General features: G+C 35.3%; 1 protein-coding gene across 1 annotated transcript in view; it reads right to left on the reverse strand.

The window, feature by feature from the left end:
• Positions 1–1,582: 1,582 nt before the first annotated feature.
• Positions 1,583–21,505, reverse strand: part of Xpo4 (exportin 4) — a 122,958-nt gene continuing 103,035 nt past the window's right edge. The window contains exons 14-23 of the mRNA XM_026394968.2: positions 20,297–20,456; positions 19,488–19,657; positions 18,432–18,606; positions 16,348–16,641; positions 15,802–15,982; positions 10,548–10,666; positions 9,470–9,600; positions 8,793–8,910; positions 8,416–8,508; positions 1,583–6,625 (exon numbers count right to left, since the gene is read on the reverse strand). Of these exons, the coding sequence (XP_026250753.2) occupies positions 6,428–6,625; positions 8,416–8,508; positions 8,793–8,910; positions 9,470–9,600; positions 10,548–10,666; positions 15,802–15,982; positions 16,348–16,641; positions 18,432–18,606; positions 19,488–19,657; positions 20,297–20,456 (1,639 nt within the window). The 3' untranslated portion in view covers positions 1,583–6,427. The remainder of the gene's footprint in view (positions 6,626–8,415; positions 8,509–8,792; positions 8,911–9,469; positions 9,601–10,547; positions 10,667–15,801; positions 15,983–16,347; positions 16,642–18,431; positions 18,607–19,487; positions 19,658–20,296; positions 20,457–21,505) is intronic.

A 21,505-nucleotide genomic window follows, 5' to 3' on the forward strand; every position in this document is an offset into this window, starting at 1 on the left:
TTGCTATTCCACTTTCAGCCACATAAAGACATAGCAAGAAAGCCCTCACCAGATGCCCACACATTCATCTTAGACTTCCCAGCAATCAGGACTATAAGAAAATAAGTTTCTGTTCTTTATAAATCACCCAGTATCAACTATCCTGTTAAAACAGCAAAAATGTACTAAGGCAGTGAAGTTACTAGATCAACTTTTCATAAAAAAGACAGTAATATTTACTCCATTACAATGCCACTATGGTGGTTGTGGCGTAGGGCTATACGATCATGCTGTATTGAAGATTTAACTATTTAAAAATTATTAGTGACTATCAGGTATTAGACTTGTGTTGGGATACATGTATCTGATGAAGTAAAATGTGTTTTTAGAAATATTTAGATACAATGGAACTCTTATTGAACATTTATTATATTTTATCCATCACTGTTTTTTAAAATTTTTCATTGGAAAGATGTATGATATAAATGAAGGAGCTGTGAAAGTTAATGTAACCTCTAAGTAACTTAGGAATTGAATCTAGGCCTGTCCACCCTGTATTTTGCCAATTCAAATAGCCTTACTAGTCAGTTCTCAGGGCAGTGCAGTTATGATCACGCATACCAATGAGAAGCTCCACTACTAATATATCTTGAACATTAAAAAAAAAAAAATTTAAAGCCTATCTTGGCAACATAGACAGAAACACCAATGACTTACCTCAGTTCACTCTCCTGCTAGATGTTAAAAATAACTGATACACAATGATGAGCTAAGTAGCCTGTAGATTTATGTGTTTGAGATCTTAAAAATAATCCATGGCTTTGAAATGAGAAATAATTAGCCTGTGACTATGGTTCCACCCTTAGAAATGAAGGGAAACAAAAATTCAAAACACATTCTATTTACTCTTCTAAAACTACTTTTATCTATCCTTAGATTAGAATCAAGCCTCAATATAAAAACACTATAAATCAAATATTCAAAGAAAACTTACATTAGAAATTAATAATTTTCAAAATGCATTAAAAAAACATTAACTTTTCAAAGAGTATGTTCATAAGATTTAAAACTGGGCAAAGGGTGAGGGCTGGGGTTGTGGCTCAACGGGTAGAATGCTCACCTAGCTCGTGGGAGGCCCCGAGTTCAAAACTCAGCACCACATAAAAATAAATAAAATAAAGGTATTGTGTCCAACTACAACTAAAAAATAAATATTTTTAAAAACTGGGCAAAGAGTGAAAGAAGATGTATGTAGCACACAGGAGGATTGACTCATACTACTAAAAACATATCCCAAATCTAATGATTTAACTAATAATTCTGAAATTGCTTCTAAGACTGTGGGCTAAAATAAATATTATAGAATATAAACAAAATTTTAATTTTTCTTTCTGATTGCTGGGTATCCTATGAGGGTTGAGGGTTCTCAGAAGGTAATGCAAATTTGATTTTGATCTATAGGTATATCTTTAAAATTATTTTAGGAATGTACAATGTTCTGCGTGATTCATCCTATGATGTCCAACTAGCATCACTTCAATATTTTTCATAAAATAGTCTAGTTAAGTACCCACGAACAAATCACACATGGTCATAACAAAAATGTAATAAAAATATTTAGTGAAATGACATTTTAACTCCCATTTATGGATTTAAAAAATACAAATAAAATGTATCAATTTGATATTCAGCTTGTAACAGGCTCAATACATAGCCTTGATTTATTTTCTAAAATCATACTGCAGCATTTTTGAAAAACTAAATGCAACTTTATACCTTCATTGTTATAAGAGAGGTAAATATTTGAACAGTACACTCATCCCTGGGTCTCTTAAAAAAATTGAAAAGTCAGCATAAGTTTAAAATTTTAATATTTATAAATTTAAAAAATTTTACACGTGCTGAATGGTAGCAGTGCTAACATTTTGTGACCATTAAACCACAAACTCACTGCATAGAGCTTCTTTCTTTGTACACAGAATCAAATCACAATACCAATAGTTGCAATTTGTCATAATTTTGCAGTAGAAGACATCACACCAGAAGCCTGGGCTCAGAGCACACTTGAGGTCAGATCCCCAGGAGGTACATAGTGCAGATGTGGTATTTAACTTCAGGCTAGGGAAATTTGCTGTTAGTATATATCTGACAGCTCCTAATAGCTAAGAGACCTAAAAATACAGTCTGAAAAAGAGAAAATCAGACCTCTCCTCTGCTGAGGACCAGGAACAGGTGAAGGAAGAGCAAACCACAGTGGGTGAGGAGGGTGGATAGATGGTTCATGGAGTGAGTCTCACAGGTGACAGATTATGTGTAAGCCACACCTCTCAGTTCATGGTAGGGAATAACCACCACAGCTAGCTTAGAATATTCTATTTTACAAAGACTTCCACACAGAGAGTTACAGGCTAGAAACAGAATTCCTCATTCATCTTCCTTAAAAATAAAACAGAATGGATGCCCACTATTAAGCTTCTATCTTTACCTGAACCAAATTATTCTTTGGCTATATATGTCATGGGTTCCCATTATTTGCCCAATGGCATTTCTTACATCTAAATTAAAAAGCTTAAAGTTCAACTTGAACCATGGCACTTCAAATCAATTTGGGCTCAGCAAGATGCCTACCTTGGACATATTTTAATGTCAGATAATCAATTTTTAAAGAATTCTTAAATGCAGTGTTTTCAGAACATAGTTACCAACTCAGAGAAATTCCCACTTACATTTAAAAATAATTTAAAAGATTATTATATTCTCAAATCATTTGTTTTATGGAAAAATTTACAGGAAATTATGTTAAAACTTCATATCTGAATCAGTTCCTTATTTTCTGGTTTGAAAAAGAACAAACAAAACCCCTAAGAAATACTGAGGTTCCTTCTGACTTAAAAGGTTAATATTTTATTAAGGAACCAATAATGACAATTACCTGTCAGAGACAGCTAACTTAGCAAGGTCCAACAACCACCACCTCTAACAACAGAGATGGCAAATAGAATACAAGTAATAAAAACCGTATTTTAAGGGTTATACTAACACTGTCTACCAGGAGATTCAAACTTGGAATCCTTGAAACTGACCGCTAGTTTCCCTTCAATACTTGAGGGGTTCATAGAAATTTTAACAGAAACAGAAACATGGTAATGTTAGGACTTTAGAGACTTGACATTTTTTGGTAAGGGAGAAAGTTCAATCAAGACAGGGCAGTATTAGTAATGCTGACTGGTGGGGGGATTATATAGAAGCTTGTTTTTGAAATGAAAATTGTGAAGGAAAAAAATAGTAGTAATCATCTCTTCTGAACAGAGCAATGTAATTTAAGTAGATACACAGTTTACCATAAAAATAAGTCTGAATTCTTAAAATTAGTTTGAAAAAACCTGCAAAGTTTTGTTTACATAAAATGTTACACTTTATACCAGATGAAAACTCAATGCAGTGATGTTAACATGCCACTGTCTTCCAACAAAGTAAAAGACTGCCAGGCAGAAAAGACCCAAGTAATTGTGTTGGAAAGAATACTGTCAAATACTGTCAAGCAGTTTGGCTATCAGCAGCCACCCATCCAGCACAAGGACCATAAAATCACACCACCCCTTTTAACAGAACTACAAGAACAGAGTTACAGGTGCTGTTACATTAATACAAAGTGTGAGCATACAAAGTCCTTAGTAATTGTGCCTTACGACTCCTTAGTGATTGTGCATTGGGAAACAAATAAGGAACAAAAATGAATCACAAATCAAACAAAGGGTACAAGGAAAACTTAAGTTTAGAGGATACTATGTGAACAACAGAAATTTAATAAAACAATCTAAAAATTGAACACTTAACAGTGCCCCTTTAACATATATAAAGGACACAAATAATGTTTTTGTTAAAAAAAAATTTAACAAATTAACAGTCAGTTTTAATTGGAAAAACCAATTTACTAAATTCAGCCAGTGTTCAATACCCACTGGGCCAAGAGCATTAAGCAAAGTAAAACAATCTGAAGAGCTAATAAACATAGCTAAGGACAAAACTGGGAAAATGAAAAAGATCCAGACTAAACAAATATCCAATTAGGCAAACGTATACACAAACACCCTGAAGAGTCTAGCTGGTACAATTCAGTGGTATCCTTACTACCTAAAATATGGTGTCAACCCCCATCCCCTTTGCCACTAATTGACATTCTGATGATCTCTTACCATTATTTGGTCCAATCTGAAGTAAATGTTGTTTTAATTAAAAATAGTCTACAAAAATTGGAGTATTAGAATCTGGGAAAATTTAGCAAATATTTCTGTCTAGATAGGAGTTATTTAAATACAGATGCCTTTTTACTTAGTGAGGCATTCCTTTCCTACCCATCTTTACTTTTAATAAAAACCTAATTATAGTTTTGTGCTGGCCAGTCAGTTGTGGGTCTCAGTGCCCTTGTGTGTTTCAGGGACCACATTTATCACACATATACACTACTCACACGTGCTGAGGAAGCTTGAGGGAGTGAAGAAACACAAAACAAAAACAATGCAAAGCAAAGTGATCACTACTGCACATCACTTCAAGGGGAAAAAAAAAAACAAACCCTAAAAACAAACACATCATTCAAAGCATTTTCTGAAATATAAAAAATGTGTCTTTCATCAAGAGTGATACTAGTTTTCTTCCTCACAATCTTGCAAGATGTTTTTGTTCCACTTTTATTGTTATAGTGGTGATCAAATTAAGAGAAATGATCCTCAAAAAGTTATGGCTATGGACCTCATATTCACTCATATCTAACATCACATGCACAGGTGGGATGAATTTAGATGCTTCCAGTATTGTCTGCTCTGTTTTTAGCACAGTTACACAAAGTTTTGCAGAGCATCACATGTGAAGATGTATATGCTATGTGCAATTCAAATATAATAGCTGTACTTGCAGGGTGGGTTAGCAGACAGTTAGTAAGGATATGTGGAAGGAGAAAGTCTACCCCTCTGTAGCAGAGATTCAAATGCACCTATTCCAGAATCCTCTACTTGTCATTGTGTTGTGAGATTCTGGTTTGTAAAGCATGAAGTTTCATATGCCTACAGTTTATAAATTAGCTTTCATTTCCATAATTTAAGCTGGTACACATTATTAAGGGAAGCATGACAGCAGTATAAAAATCCTGATTAGAAAGATCCAACTAGAGGATCTAGAGTAGACTTTTTAATTTCTGAAATTAAATGTGCGTGACTTCTGTGACACAAGAATAACACCCACTTCATAATTATTGCCCCTAATGCCCCAACGTGCAATAGTCAGTAATTCTATTGTGTGAATTAGTAATTCACATCCTTTAAAAATAGTTATTGCTTAAGCAAGCTATTCAGAGTAGATATGGGCTGTGTGGCTGGATAGAAACACACTTGGAAAGTTAAATACATGGGGATAAGCCTTTTGTTTTACTCATAAACCCACATAAATTCACGATCAAATGGGGCAACAGGTTCATAGCAGCTAATACCCTAAACCAACTCTGGAGCATCAAGACTTGATTTCTTACTTAAATCTGCCTCCCCTCCCCCCCCCCTTAAAATTAAGGCAATGAAATGGCTACAGTTCCTAGAAGTTCTTTTTATGGAACAAAAATATACACATATTTTCCTCAAGTTCAGGCATCAGAGTATGATTAGAGACCTGTATTAATTACACAAAACCTGTAACATGAGTTGATGAGAGAGAAAGAAGAGAGTGAGAGACAAAGAAGAGAATAAAGTGTGAGAGAGAATGAGAAAGAACATCAACTAAAAAGAATCCAACAAACATTTGGTGATTTTTTTTTCCTGCTCAATCACAAACCTAATTATCAAAGGGAGGAAACGTTGAAAAACACAAAACCTCTTAAAAGAGTTTTCAATGTCTCTTGCATTGATTCAAAACTTTTGGGGTGATGGAGGGGAGGAGCTTACTAAATTGCAGACCCCAAGGTCCAACCACCAGATTCTGACTAAAGGTTTATGGTTGGGCCCAAGACTCTTCCTTTTCACCAGATCCTCAGAAGGTGCAGGTGGTCTATGGACAACATTTTGAGAAACATTGCCTAGAACACATCCACCTAATATTTAATTACAAAAACTCTAAACTTTGGCTAGCCACCTATGCTTTGATAAAAGGGGAAAAGGCACTGGATATGTATTTCTTGGTGCCCATATCTGTTTGCACATATATGGAATTGCATTTTGAAAATTTTAAGTCACCATTTAAAATCTAGAAGACATGTATGTGACAGCTTGTGGCTAACACCTAACAGCAGAAGCTGATTCAAAGTTGACCTCTCCTGTTTCACTGCATTCCATATTGAAGTTTCAGGCTCTCCAAAATCCAAAATGGCCAAAAGAACTGAGGAACAGGACAAGACTCATGTCAACTTTCAGCAATTCAGTGCACTTTGCAGAAAGGATCTATATTAAGCATAGAGTTTTGTTGTTTATTTTACACAAAGGAGACCACCAACATTTGCCATAAATTCTTCTAAACTCTTTAGGAAGGACATCTTCTGTTTCCGATCCAGCGTAGGAGGAGTGCTGCTTGCAGTGAGCTTGTTGAAGGCATCTGCTAATCTCTGGTAAATAACTGGGTCTTGTTGACTTGATAGTAATGTCTCAACCAGTTCAGAATATTCAGCCTGTGGAAAAGACAAGGTGCCCATAAGAATGTATCTTCCTAAGAGTATCACAGACATGACTATGTCAGTTACTGGATGTGGGGTTCTAAGAAGCAAAAGCTGACAACTCAATGCAATCTAGTTCCAGATCCATGTAATTACCAACTTTGTATTACTGCCTCTTCTGTGTTTTCAAAGCACATTATTCATATTTACTTTTATTTTATACATAACCTAAACTGTAATATGGCTATGAATAGTTTCCCAAAGTTGTATCGAGACAACTGGTCAACCCAGTTCTGAGGATAGTAGATACACACAGTGCTACATCAGGTGTCTGGGAGCACAAGCATGGTAGAGAAGTGTTTCAGAGCTTTCTCAAAGGTGAAGGCAGAGCACTTTGAAAGCTACACATCAGCACTGTACCCAACAGCTCTTCAAGAAAAGGCAGGAAAAGGACTTTCATGAGTACAGGAATATGGAGTGGTGTTTTCTATTTTTAATATCCTGTCTTATACAGGGGGTGGGAATGGGTATGCGTTTAAGGGAAATGCGCCCAGGACAGAGATAAGCTGGTCTGCTAATATTTTTCATTAGGTTCTTGGGATATCATAACAGACCAAAACAGTGAAACCAAATGTTAACTGCATTTGAAAGAGGAATAGAGTGCAGCATCCCAGCCCTCCCCCTAAAACATGGAGACAGGACGGCTGTCCTAAGAGCCTTCTCCAAGAGATAGGACTGCTCAGAGGGGATCAAGTATAATGTCAAATCATTTCCCTACTTGTAAGAAATGGTAGTATCTCTGGAGTCAGGCCAGCAGGGGATTCTACTGGCTATTCCGTTAACTCCCTGTTCTCTTTTCAAAACAGTATAAACATGTTAAAAACAAAAATCAAAAAGGACACTAAAGGCAACCAGAGACAAATGGCTTATACATGTGGGGACAGAAGGCTTAACTTCCTAGTAAGCATCAAGGGAGTCAAATTTCAGAGAAAGGCCACACAACTGAGTACATATTATCAGCAGCAAGTAGCCACTAGAGTAGAGTGCAAGAAATGAGGTCCTAGAGCAACTTCATCTTTGGGTGTAGGTGGCACAGGAAGTCTAAAGGAAGAGGGTTTTAAGCATATGAACCTCCCCTAAATTCTACCTTTTCTACAAAGCATAATAAAATGCAAAGTTTCTCTAGCCAATCATTTGGCCATGCTGGGAGGTGTACTTGTATATGAGAGGGGAGTAAATTGATGAAGTGCAAAATCCAACAGGGTTCTTATATACTGAGGGACACCTAATATATCGGAATAAAGAACAGAGACAGGTAAGCAAGCCTAACTTCTTTTGTTACATTAATCTCAGATCAGTGATGCTTCCGATCTTAAGCATTCAACAAAATAATCTGCTCTTTTCTACAACATAAAACAAGAATAATATGCTGTTCTTTATATTTTATGAAGGCAAACTTCTCCTGGTCCCCAATTTTATTGATCTTGTCTCTTATAAAATTTTAGTTCCTCAAAGTATTCATTATTCATTCATGTTTATGTTCCTGGCTCCCTGTATAGTTGTTTAAGGACAAGCTTTGGAGTGTTAACTGTTACAAAGGATGACTCACAACAGTGGAGAAAAATTCTTCTGAGCTGACAAACAGTTTGCCAGATAAACACAAAATAAAAACTTAATTAAGGAAGATACTGCCTCACTGAAATATAATTGCAAGTCTGAGTCACTGATCCTGTAAGTATTGAGGTGTTGATAACCCACCATCTTTCTAACAAGAAGAATCCCCAGAAGAGAGGCATGTCCAGTACCTGATGTAAACACACCAATGTGTAGAAAGATTCACCAGCTGCAGTGGTCATCTCTGTGTTGTGCTTTTGCAAAACCAGCATGTCAAAAACCAGCTGAAATTACATAATAAGACTTCTAAATGTTTTTTTAAAAAACATTGTAAATACTTGTCGTGATAGCTGAATTATCAAACTCCCCATTATATTTACCATTTCATTTTTTAAGAATACAAATGAAAGTGGATGAAAACAATATGTCCCTGAAGAACTAACTGATCTCAAACAAACAAACAAACAAAAAAAACCCACCATGAAAAGAAAGTATTTCCTCTTCTCTGAAAAATTATGTACACTGACTGTACTTATCAAAGTGGATGACTTTTCATGAAACATCTTACCTTAAGAAAGTGCCGAGTTGCTAGAAAAAGTGGTGAATCTGTTTCTTGTGCTTTTGCGCACTGTTCAGCTAATGGTGTCAGGGCCTCCAGGCAGAGCTGGCAAACCTCTGAACTCATTCTGATCATGAAGGTCAAAGAACAAACTAGATTGAAATAACTCAGTTACAAAAGATAAAAAAAAAAAAAAAAGCCAGTATCAAATGCATGACTATTTCTAGAAATGAATACAGATGTTTGTGCATATCAGTATGCAATATATCTTAATTGAGTTATAAAGGAAAGACAATTTCCAGTATTTTTAGATGACCCATAAGAGTTTAATCTGGAGGTGGTGATGTTTAGTTCATTTATGCTTATGACACATACAAGTGATAAGAAGACACATCAGGGGGCTAAGACTAAAAATCCAGCAATAACACATGACATTGCTAATGGGTTCTTAATGAAGGAGTAACAATGGGATGAAGGGCCAATTGCCTTATGATTCTATGTAAAGAGAACAGGATTAGGCAAATTAACAAAAGAAACACAAAATTAGAGTAGTTATAGAGATGACAGCCTTTTTTTGAGATAAAACTAAACCACAAAATAAAAACAGAAAACAAATTTAAAGAACTTTTCTTTAAGTAACTACCATCTTTCCCCCAAGTGAGAATAATGTTCATTTTAAAGGATACGATGTCATTCCTAGTTCTAGGGAGTACATCAGACTTTTAAAAAGATCCTCAGGAAGCTGTGGTATTTTTTCAGGAAAAATCTCACAAATAAATGTGATTAATTTGTAGTATTGATTACAAAGTGTTGGAAACTGAAAAAAGAAATTAGATATGTAGATGCTCAATAGTATCTAATTTTTATTTTCATTAATGTAGTAAAGTAACTGACAAACTTTTAATGTACAATTACTTTAAAACACGTACAAAATACAGAAAACAGGAAAACCTAAATAAATGTAAAAATAAGTTATAATAAAGGCAATATTTTACTAATTACTAAGCAAAAAAGTAATACATAGTAGAAACAATTATATTCTAGATTGTTAATAAAAGGTATAGTCAATTCCAGATAGTCTATGTTTACTTTGAACAACATCCTTATTCTTCTGGTTCCTTGCCTTCCAAACACTTCAATCTCTATTCTCTTCCTTCCTACTATCACTCTCTCATCCCTTTTATCTCATGCACATACATACCCCCTTCTCCTTCCTATCCTTGTCCTTGCCCTTATCCCCCCATGACAACTCAGGATAAAAGAGACTGACCCTTTCTTATGGTACTTAGGTAAGAAAAGGTCAGTCTTATCTACACAACACCTAGTACTGACTGGTGAAATCTAGGTCCAATGGAATCAAGAAGTGTAAAAATTTTACATTACATTAGTCTTGGTTTCTTACCATCCCATTTTTACATAGAATAGCTTGGAAAATGCCCTCCTTTTCTCAATCCTTCAGCCTGAGAATAATGTTCAAAAATACAATGACAAATACTGAGGGAATCAAAACTGCAAACAGAAATGTTTTCTTCTAGGACTTTTTTTTTCTGTAGCACTCCCTGACAAAATGAGTCACTAATGGACCAGGGCATACACACTCTACAGCCTGTGTTACTAAGAAGCAAGCATAAGTCACTCTAACAGAAATGCAATCGTTTTATTTTCATGTACACTTAATTAAGTCACAGATATATTAATGTCTAAAGTATTTTTGAACTTCAACAATGTATAGTATTAAAGTTCACATTTCGTTGCTTTAATTACCTTCAAAAGATCTTGTGACATCAAGGGTAGAATTAGGTTGACCCCATATAAAACAACATCAGCTGCTGATACAGATCTGTTTGCTGCTTGACCCGGCTCATGTCCTCTAAACACTTCATCTATTAAAATAGAAATAATGCAGTCTTACAGATATAAGATCATTAAATCTCCAAAGTTCATATTCTCTTTATGAAAATAAATATAAATTCAGGCCCTTTAGTCTGAATACATTCATGAGATATAATAGAAGTAAACCTAATGCTTACTTTAACATAAAATGAAATAAGATTTTATTGGTACACTAGCAATGCTATGAATTATATTATTTGCATAGTAATATCTACTTGATGTTTTAGGTGTACAAAATCTTTCTAAGCTCAAAAGGATTAAGGGAAAATATGGAAATGAAAACAGTATATAAAAAAAGAAATTAGTGTAATAGAGTAGCAAGGAATATGATGAATAATTCTTACCCTTAAAACAAATATCTACATTTATTAATAAGAATAAATAGCTAAGTGAGCAACATCCATGAACACTGACTCCAATAAAAAACAGTTCATTCCAACTATTAAGCAGGGCAAATTTTTAAATGATACTATTTTTAATTCATTTGAACTAAAAGGGATTTTTAAATGACAAGATTTTATTGCTAGTTAGGCTATAATGTGATGGTTATACTAAAAAAAAATGTGTATGTTCATATATATATATCCCTAACAGCACTTATCTAATAAGAATATAAACAAATTCATACAGACAACTTGTCCACAGAAATGCTTAATACATTAATATTTATAAGAGCAAAAATGTAAATATTCCAGATGTCCAATATTAAGGAAATAGGTTAGATTCTAAAATGTGGAATATCATACTGCTATTAAGATGTCATGACAATTTTAATGAGAAGGGGCTGGAGGCAAACACTCAGTAGTAGAGTGCTTGCCTAATATGTGCGAGGCCCTGGGTTCAATCCCCAGTATTAGGAATTTTTTTTTCTTTGAATGACCAGGAAAAGGTTAACACTCATCAAAAAAGTAAAGCCAGGTACAAAGGCACACACCTGTAATTCCAGCTACTCAGGAGGCTGAGGTGAGAGGAGTGCTAGTTCAAGACCAGCCTAGGCAACTTATTGAGAACTTTTCTCAAAATAAAAATGTCTAGGGCAGAGCACCCCTGGATTAAATCCCCAGTACAGAAGGTGGGGAGGAAGGCAGAAGTTAAAGTTATATTTATAGCATGATTGCTAATGAAATTCTACCAAAAAAAAAAGAAGAAATTCCCCAAAATGCAACATACAGTTTATTCTGGATACTATTAAAAAGTATGGAAGATTTTCCTTCCTCTTTACTTTAAAGGTAAAATGATAAGATTCTTTTTCAAGTAATAACAACCTTTTTCAGTCTAATTCTGAACTTTCTCTAAGAATCTCAATTCTGCTTGAAAAATCCCATTTTCCAAAGCACATTTTTGGAAAAGTTCAGCAAATGTTTTCTGAACATCAGATTGGTCTATTCCATCCAAGGAGATTTGGCTTGCCCATCAGTTCCACGTCTCTCTGAGCTGCAAAGGCTGACCTGAATGAGCTGAATAGGACTCTCAAGTGCTCTGGTAAGGAGTTAGGAATGCAAGTCAAGCATCCAATTAATGAATAATGTCAGACATCTACTTCCAGTTTTCCTTTAAATATCTCACTTCAGCATGTTTGGTTCCCTTTTGTCCTGACACTGGGGATTGAACCCTGGGAAACTTAACCACTGAGCTGTATTCCCAGCCCTTTTTATTTTTCATTTTGAACAAGGTCCTAAGTTGCTTAGGGCCTTGCAAGTTGCTGAGACTATCCTTGAACTTGTGATACTCTTGCCTCAGCCTCCTAGGTTGCTGGGATTATAAGCATATATCACCATGCCCGGCTTACATGTTAATTTTTTTAATATTTAAAATTTTATATTTTGTTTTAGCTATCTATAACCTTCATTTTAAAAATAATAAAATATTGTCTTCCTTTGTATCATCTATTTTACCAGGTAATGCTGTTTCTTTAAAATTTTCTGTTTTAATAGTCTTAATTTTGGTTTCTTTTAAATTTCAACCCATACATCCTTATTTAATTCTTTTCACGCCATTTTTATATTTTACCCTTATTTTGTTCTTTCTACCACAGGCACTCTGGTGTCAATTTCTTTATCTTTTATTTTGACTTTAATCTTTTTCTAAAATATATATTTTTTTTAGTGGTAGATGGATACAATATCTTTATTTATTTATTTTTATCTGGTGCTAAGGATCGAACCCAGTGCCTCACAAATGTGAGGCAAACACTATACCACTGAACTACAGCCTAGCCCTTAATTTTAATCTTTTAACTGCTTTTATTTGGTAAATCTTTCTCAACTGCTTAACTTTCTTGTTTGCTCTACAACCTTTTCTCAGCATGGTGACATGAGGAAGTGCAGCTACACTGTAGTCTGAATGATAGAGAGGGTCTTTGCCCTCCAAATGCCTTTAGTAGTTCTACTATTTCTTTCAATAGAAACTTTGCAAAATATACCACGTATTAGTCCTGGAAGACTCCCAGGTCAAAATCTTTCCAAAAATGTCAACGGCTTTCCCTTCATTGGAGGTATAAGCCCTACTGGATTCAGGAAATTTAGTACAGAAAGTGTGCTACTCAAGGGAAGATCTCAGAAGGTGTACTTGGGGAAGGATTCTTCATCCACACTCCAGTGAGGAAACAGTGTCGGTTTCCCAGAGAGGCAAGAAGAAGAGGAGACGCAGGGCAGGAGTTGTGGCTCACTGGTAGAGCACTGGGTTCAATCCCCAGCACCACATTTTTTTTTTTTTTTTTTAAAGGAAGAGATCCTAGAAACTGGCCAGAGCCCTATCATCCCTAACATCTTGAAATGTTTACTTCTATTATAATTCCTCACTGCCCAGTGCTGGGGATCTAATATATTATATAAGCAGGTATGAACATGATGGAATTATTATTCTGGGAAAGTTATTCTAAAAGAAGAACATAATATTACCTTCCAGATAAGGCAGCACATCTAAAATGTCTAGGGAACTTTCTTAAAATGTAGACTTCTCAAGTTAATAGGATGGACCTGATAGTTTCAGTCAGAACTGGGAACCTAGAAACTGATAATCATTCTAGAAATGAGAAATCTGAAATAATGAGCTGATTATGAAATATAGGGGTACCTCTGACAGTAAATCATCTAACTGTACAAATGGTTTAATACTGGGTCACAGCTCCTTCTCAGCATAGTTCTTAACTCGGCACAGTACTTAAACCTCTAAGAGGCAACAAACGCCCTGTAGGATGGCATAATGCACACTATTTGAGGAAGAGGCACTTTTGACCTGGAAAAGGTTTAACACCCTGAGACTGTGAAGCACAAACCAAAGGACTTAGAAAACATGGGAACGGCTGTTGCATGAAGACCTGGGACAAAATGAAAAGAATTTGCTAAGGCAAAGTTTGGACAGTGCTTTTCAAACCATTTCACCATATTACCCATGGTTAACTTGAATAAACCTCCTAGACAGTGAACTTTGACGGTGTCTAGTACAGGACACATACTGGGAAAACCATGGTTCATTGAAGAAGGAGAATGACCAGTAAAGGAAACAGAGCAAGAACAACCTCAAAGATTGAGTGTGACGACTTAATTGGGGTGTTATAGCACTAATTTAAGAGACTCTTGAAAGGGAGAAGCCAAAAAGTCTACTATCACAAATGTCTGTATAACATAAACAACATAATGCTAGATATGGTTTGTTTCTCTTATAAAACAAGTTCTGGTTACCTTAAAGATAAGCTTGACAATGGGGTTAAGTAGCTGGGTAGGGGGTAGATTTTACCAGTCAATAAAGAAAACAAACAGGCTAACTGACTTTCCTCTCATCATGTTATTGATGAGCTATTAAATTTAAGTGGCCTGTCAATTCTAGAACTCAGGGTTTTGCACTCCATGAGGGTTTCCCAAACTACACTCTAAAAGTGCTAGGTTTGTTGGGATGCCCACCTTCAGAGGACACAAAGAAGTCAATAAAACATAACTCTGAAGAAACTGGAGTCCATGGTCACCTGCTGGGTTTTAAAATTGAATTCCAAATTACTACCTAAATACCCATGAGTAAGTGACTTAACCTCTCTATGCTTCTATTGCCTCCTCTTTAAAGTGAGAATAACAATGTTGTCTACTTCATCCTATGTGAGAAGAACAGGGCCTGATATTCAGTAAAAACTAAAAAAAAAAAAAAAGAAAAAAAATGTGGCATATATACACAATGGAATATTACTCAGCACTAAAAAAATAATAAGATCATGACATCTGCAGGGAAATGGATGGCATTAGAGCAGATTATGCCAAGTGAAGTTGGCCAATCCCTAAAAACAAATGCCGAATGTCTTCTCTGATATAAGGGGGGTGACTCAAAATGGGGAAGAGAGGAAGAGCATGGGAAGATTACCTCTACATAGGGAAGAGGGGTAGGAGGGAAAAGGAGGGAGAAAGGGAATTGCATAGATGGTGGAAGGAGACCCTCATTGTTATACAAAATACATGTATGAAGATGTGAGACCAAAAAAAAAAAAAAAAAAAGAATAGCGTTACCCTAGATTAGGTAGAGAAAAGTGATGGGAAGGGTGGGGAGGTAGGAAGGACAGTAGAATGAAACAGACATTATTATTACTGTGTGTATATATATATGAATGCATGACCAATGTGATTCTGCAACCTGTATAATCAGAAAAATGATATTATACCCCATCTGATTCAAATGTATGATATGTCAAGGTCATTATACTGTCATGTGTAACTAAGTAAAACAAAGAAAGAAAGAGAAAGAAAGAAAGAAAGAAAGAAAGAAAGAAAGAAAGAAAGAAAGAAAGAAAGAAAGAAAGAAAGAAAGAAAGAAAGAAAGAAAGAAATCTTTTTTTGGAGATGGTGTTTGGAAACTATGTTGCCCAGACTGGCCCAAAACTTCTGGGCTCAAGTAATACTTCTGCCTCAACCTTTTGAGTAGCTGGAACTACAGGAAAGCACCACTAGCCCAGCTGAAGACATTATTTTTATAAGAGGAAAGGCAGCAGGAAGGCTTGGTCTTTACCCTCACTTCAACAAAAGATATCTACTTTAATTTGTTTTGTAAACTGAACTTCAAGGGTTTTCACTTCAAACAATCTTTTGCTTTAATAAAAACAACAATCACAATCAAGTTTAAAAACCATCACACTATACTTTACCTGTGTCACTGAAATCTATGAATTCTTTTGACAGAAGGTTAGTAAGAAGTTCCATAATGAGAAGCAGGTCTTGGTACTGTTCTTCTTCAGCAGTAACATCTATTCTTTGCCTCCCTAAATTATTCTTAGAATATACTTGCAACAAAGTAAGGCAGGCTTCATATAAGTTCATAGCTTTGGACTGTAAGAAAACAAGCACAAATTATTCTATTTGGTAGAATCTAGGCTGGGAAATAAGTAGAGAAGTTTAAATTTACTCTTAATTCAAATAGTAGCTATGATACTTGTTTAAATGTTGAAACATTAACAGTAACAAAAAAACATATATTAAGAATACAATGATATTTAAAATTTAGCCTTTTTCTAAAAAATTTTAGGGCAAGTTATATTATTAGACATGATTTCTCTGAATCATGAATTCTTTTTAAAAGATTTCCTGAAGGATCTTTTGGAAAAATAAATTTATTTTAGAAAACATGCATCAATACATTATTGGAGCTTTGAAGAGTTTTAATGCTGAAGGGATAAAAATTAGAAAGTGCTCACCTCTCCAAGATAGCATATCTGTTTATGTGCAACTTCAACAAAAACTTCTATAATGAGATTGACAGTCTCTGGGGTATTTTTGTAAACTTCCATCAACCCAATGCAATTGGTAAGGAAGTCCATTAAAAAGTTAAAAAGAATGGCTACATTGTCAATCTGGGTAGCCTCAGCAATGCCACAAAGGGCCTCCAGCGTAGCAGTGATTTCCTGCTTGATTTCCTCTTGCTGACACATCTGCTGAAAGTTTTCTTGGTTTATCACTCTTAAGAATCGCTGCTGAAGTGGCTGAAGAACCTATAAAAGTACAGCATAAACTTTCTAAACCCGCTTTATTTAGTTCCTTAACTTGGATCAATATTTAGATTCCAAAAGATTTCTAATTATTGGAGGCAGCTCAAGCACAGAAAGTAAGGAATATATATAAACTACAAACTAGATTCTGGTATACACAAAGAAATGACACCTAAGTCATGAAATATCAGTTTTTCAGTATCATGCACAGAACTGTGCAATTTCATTCCGTCTCTTTTCAAAGGATTAGCAAAAACATTTTTAAAAACGATAAAAAGTTAAGACTTTTACGGGGAGGGGGGGTCAGCAAAGTTTTTTATATAAAGGGTCAGAGTAAATATTTTAGATTGCACTGTGTGAAGTACGGAGCCATAGAGAAGATGTAAAAAATTGTTCCAATAAGACTTTGTTTACAAAAACAGGCCACATTTTACCTATGGGCTGCAGTTTGCAAACCTCTGTTCTAATGAGCACCCAACACAAAGCTCTTGCCTGCTCTTTCTTTCTCTACTCTTAGCATAGAACACTAACTCCAGATCCTAAATCTTGTACTGTACATATAAGTACTCACATTCATGGGAACAGTAACTTAATTCCATAAAATGATACAATTATTTAAACTAGAAACATACAGTCTGTGACCTCTGACTTCCGAGGTCACACACAACTGTTGCTACTGTGCCCCTTCTCAGAAATTAAGAGAACTTTAGACACAAGGACTAAAGGTCAATAATGTACATACACACCTAATCCCCAATTCAAAACTTATTATATATAATATGTCCATGGTGGTTGTTATGAATTGAACTGTGTCCCTTAGAAATTCCTATATGGAAATCCAATTCTCAAGCACCTCAGAATGTGAACTTATTTGAACAAAGAGTCATTGCAGATGTAATCAGTTAAGATGAGATCACATTGGAATAAAGTGGACTCCTAATCCAATATAACTGGTGTTGCATCAAAGGGGAAATTTGGATGTGGATGCTCACTTAAGAAGAATACCATGTGAAAACAAAGACAGAGCAGGATGATGCATGTACCTATGAAGGAACGCCAAAGACTGCCAGCAAACTACCAGAAAGTATAGATTCCTCCTTAGAGCCCTCAGAAGGAACCAACCCTGCTGATACTTGATCTTGAACTTCCAGACTCCAGAATTATGAGGCAATAAACATCTATTTTTTAAGCTACCAAGTTTACAGAAGCCCCAGAAAACAAAGTGGTTAATTTGTGTCTGTTTGCTCAAGACAAGAAAACATTTCACCAATTTTTAAAAAAATATTTATTCTTAAGTTTTAGGCGGACACAATATCTTTATTTCACATTTATGTGGTGCTGAGGATCGAACCCAGTGCCTCGTGCATGCTAGGCGAGCGCTCTACCACTGAACCACAACCCCAGCCCCCATTTCACCAATTTTTATGTCATAATTCAATCTTTACCCCAATGCTGGGGATTTAACCCACAGCTTCATGCATGGTAGGGAAGTTCTCTGCTGTTGAGCCACACCCCCAGTCTTAAGATTTTAAGTTTAGACCCTCATTAGGCTTGGGAAAATATGCCTAAAATATAGAACATTTGATAATATTCAATGTTTCCACATAAGCAGGTATGGACAAATGATAAAATTGAGTTATTTGTCAAGTAATAAGCTTCACACATTCACTAGAGGAAAAAACATCAAAAAAGCTATGACTGAAATATTTGTATCCCTATAGACTATAGATACATAGATAAAGCAACTATAGAGTTACATGAGAGGGTGCAATTAAATTAGAGAGAACTGTTACCTCTGTCCAATATTGTTGTTTGGTTTCTGTATCCATATGTGCAAAACCCCCTAAGACAAGAGCCTTCATCAGTGTCCTCTGCACAGGACTTGACAAGAAATTAAGAGGGGGACTGCGGCTTGCAAACTGCTTAGCTAGGTTCCACCAGTTTTCACACTGAATTACTAAGTTTGCCCTGTGGGTAGAAATAATAAAACATATATTACTTTCATATATATTAAGAAAATGAAAATTAAAGATAACTGGATTTTTTTTTTTTTTTTTTTTAGGTGGGGATCTCACTATATTGCTCAGGCTGGTCTTGAATTCATGAGCTCAAGTGATCCTTTTGCCTCCCTCAGCCTCTCGAGTAGGTGAGGCTATAGGCATACACAACTACAACCAGCTGGAATTAATTGATCTCACTTAATCAATTTTATAATCTGTAAAATACGGATAAGAATAGTTACAGCAACCCTCAATCTCATGCTGACTGATAACTGAGACTGATAATGATTAAGTGAGATACCATATATGAAACTCTTAGGACAATATGTAGCAAATTATAAGAATTTGATAAATAGTAGCAACGGCAAGAGTATTACCAACAATAATGATACTCATGTACAGAAAGAAAAATTAAAGTTTTTTCAGAATTGCTATAGAAAGCACTAAAAACTCTACAATGTTAAGAGTTTAAGTATCAGCTGTTCTCATCTTTAAAGTTGGAGATAATGCTAACAGGATAATTGGAAAAAAAAATCAAGTGAGAATATTCTACACTCAAATGTTTTTTAAAAACTATAAATTACTAATAAGACTAATGTTACTCTTAAGGTTCTCTGATGCCAAATCTTTGAACAGTCAATGCAATCTTCAATTATAACACAAGAAAGCCCCATCTACATTTGTTGAGATAGCGTGATAACATCTTAAAAAAAAAAAAAAACTACCATAAAAAATGTAGCATCTATCTGGACTTAGACCTGCAAACTACTCCCACACATACACCCCCATGGCATGAATGTCTGTGTGCGTGCATGCACTGCTCCACAGGCTCTCCAACAATGGGTTTACCTTTCTCTTCTTTCCACCAAAGTGACAAGGAGCTGCACAGTATCATTTGCAAGGTCTTGCTCACTACTCCAGACTGAGAGGTTACTGATGACTTTTTGTAAGAGGTAGCCAATAATCCACTGAGAACCTTCCGTATCTGCTCCAAATGCTGTACTGAATGGCAGACTTATCTTAAGAGAGAAAACAAATGTTGTGAGATCAGAAATATCAATCATCTGAAAAAATAATCCACAGAAAAACTGAGTCTAAATCCAAAGTAGTGCTTATTCACATTAATTTTATAAATTATTAATTTCTTAAGTCCAAAAAGACATTCTCAATTCACTATTTTCCAATGTGATTTTTCTGTCAACTTTATTCTCATACTAACACACTAGAATGAATATATTACTCAATTTCCAAATAGCAGTCTGTTATCTTTTTGTTGTGGTGGTTGTACCAGAGATTGAACCCAGGGATGTTTGAGCTACATCCTCAGCCTTTTTCAGTTTTTTGAGACAGGGCATCGCTAAGTTGCTGAGGCTGGTCTTGAACTTGTAAACCTCCTATCTCAGACTGCTAAGTCGCTGAGGTAACAGGCATGTGCTACTGTGCCCAATTTTGTAACTGTATCTTAATACTGGTAAAATAAATAAACTAATAATGAATGTGCTCTAAGAAAAGCCACAAAATAGCAGAATTCTCAGTTGTTTTCAGTGCAGAAAAATGTTCCAATTCCATTTTGATGAGAAAAATCAATAAGAAAAATATTCTCACTTTTATAACTATCATCATAAATCCAAAGAAGTGTAGAAGTTTTACATTCTGACCTGATCATACAGTTTTTCATCCACAAGGAGATAAGTCTTGGCCCAGCGTTTTAGAAACCAAACAATATCTTTGCCCATTTGAGGGCTTAGTAGGTGAGTGAGATCTGCTCTTATTGCTCGAGATTCAACTTCTGAAACTCTTAGAACAGCAGACAATAGCCTGTAGGTATAAAACAGAAGTCATTTATTCTTTTATTGATTCAGAGGTTGTCTAACTATATTTTTTTCTTAAAAGTCCATTTTTGTTCTCAAGTTTCTGGGTTTAGGCCAGTAAATACTTGAAAATATCATCAACAGGATTGTAGACAAATGCTTTACAATATTTCTAATGAGAATGACAAAGTTGGAGACAAGATAAAGAGACGGAAGAAAGTCAACACTAGAGACATTATTGCATGTGCAAATCTCAGCATTACTGTCTAAAGATGAAAAATGGAGAAATATATAAAATTAAATGTTCAGAGTGCATGCCAAATTCTTTCAGCATTCCATCACTACCTAAAACTCCCTTGGTAGGCACAGCATGTGATTTTATACCATAAAACACAAGATCTGTTATGGTATAAGATCTGGAACTGACTCCTCTAGAATGTCTGCAGTACCAAGCCAAATCTGATAGTCCTCCGTTTCCCATTAAACATGATTCCTAATAGTATTTTAAAATAAGAATCTTGCTATAAAGATTACGTAAGTGCACATATTGTCTTTGTCTCCACTACATAATTCATATGGCTAAGAGGTGTCAATAACATAGTATGATATTTAGGTAAGTAAAAATGTCTTTGTTCTGGGAGTGCAAGATGGGCACATAAGTCATATATATGTTTAACTTGACTTTAGCCAAAAGGCAAAGAAGCAAAGGATACAATAAAATAACTTATTATAATAAATTTAATAAATACTAAATAGCAACATTGTGAATCTAATCACTGAGGTTTGGTCTTTGCTCCTTTCCTCACCACTCTCAAGACTGAAATCTTTGTAATGAAATCAGATGAACATGTTTCCAGCTTCAGTGTCTCAGAAGTACTAGATGATGCTGACCACTCTGTCCTTTTGAGAAAACTCCTTCCCTTGGCTTCCCCAGCACCACACTTTCCACACCCCCCTTATCCATCTGCTCACTCTTTCCTATTCTTTAATGGCAGCCTCCTCCTTTTAAGTCAGAAGGTTTGATCCTAGAACCTTTACTTTTCTCACTATCCATGA

Source organism: Urocitellus parryii, chromosome 2 (genome assembly GCF_045843805.1).
Source record: "Urocitellus parryii isolate mUroPar1 chromosome 2, mUroPar1.hap1, whole genome shotgun sequence".
NCBI lineage: Eukaryota > Metazoa > Chordata > Mammalia > Rodentia > Sciuridae > Urocitellus > Urocitellus parryii.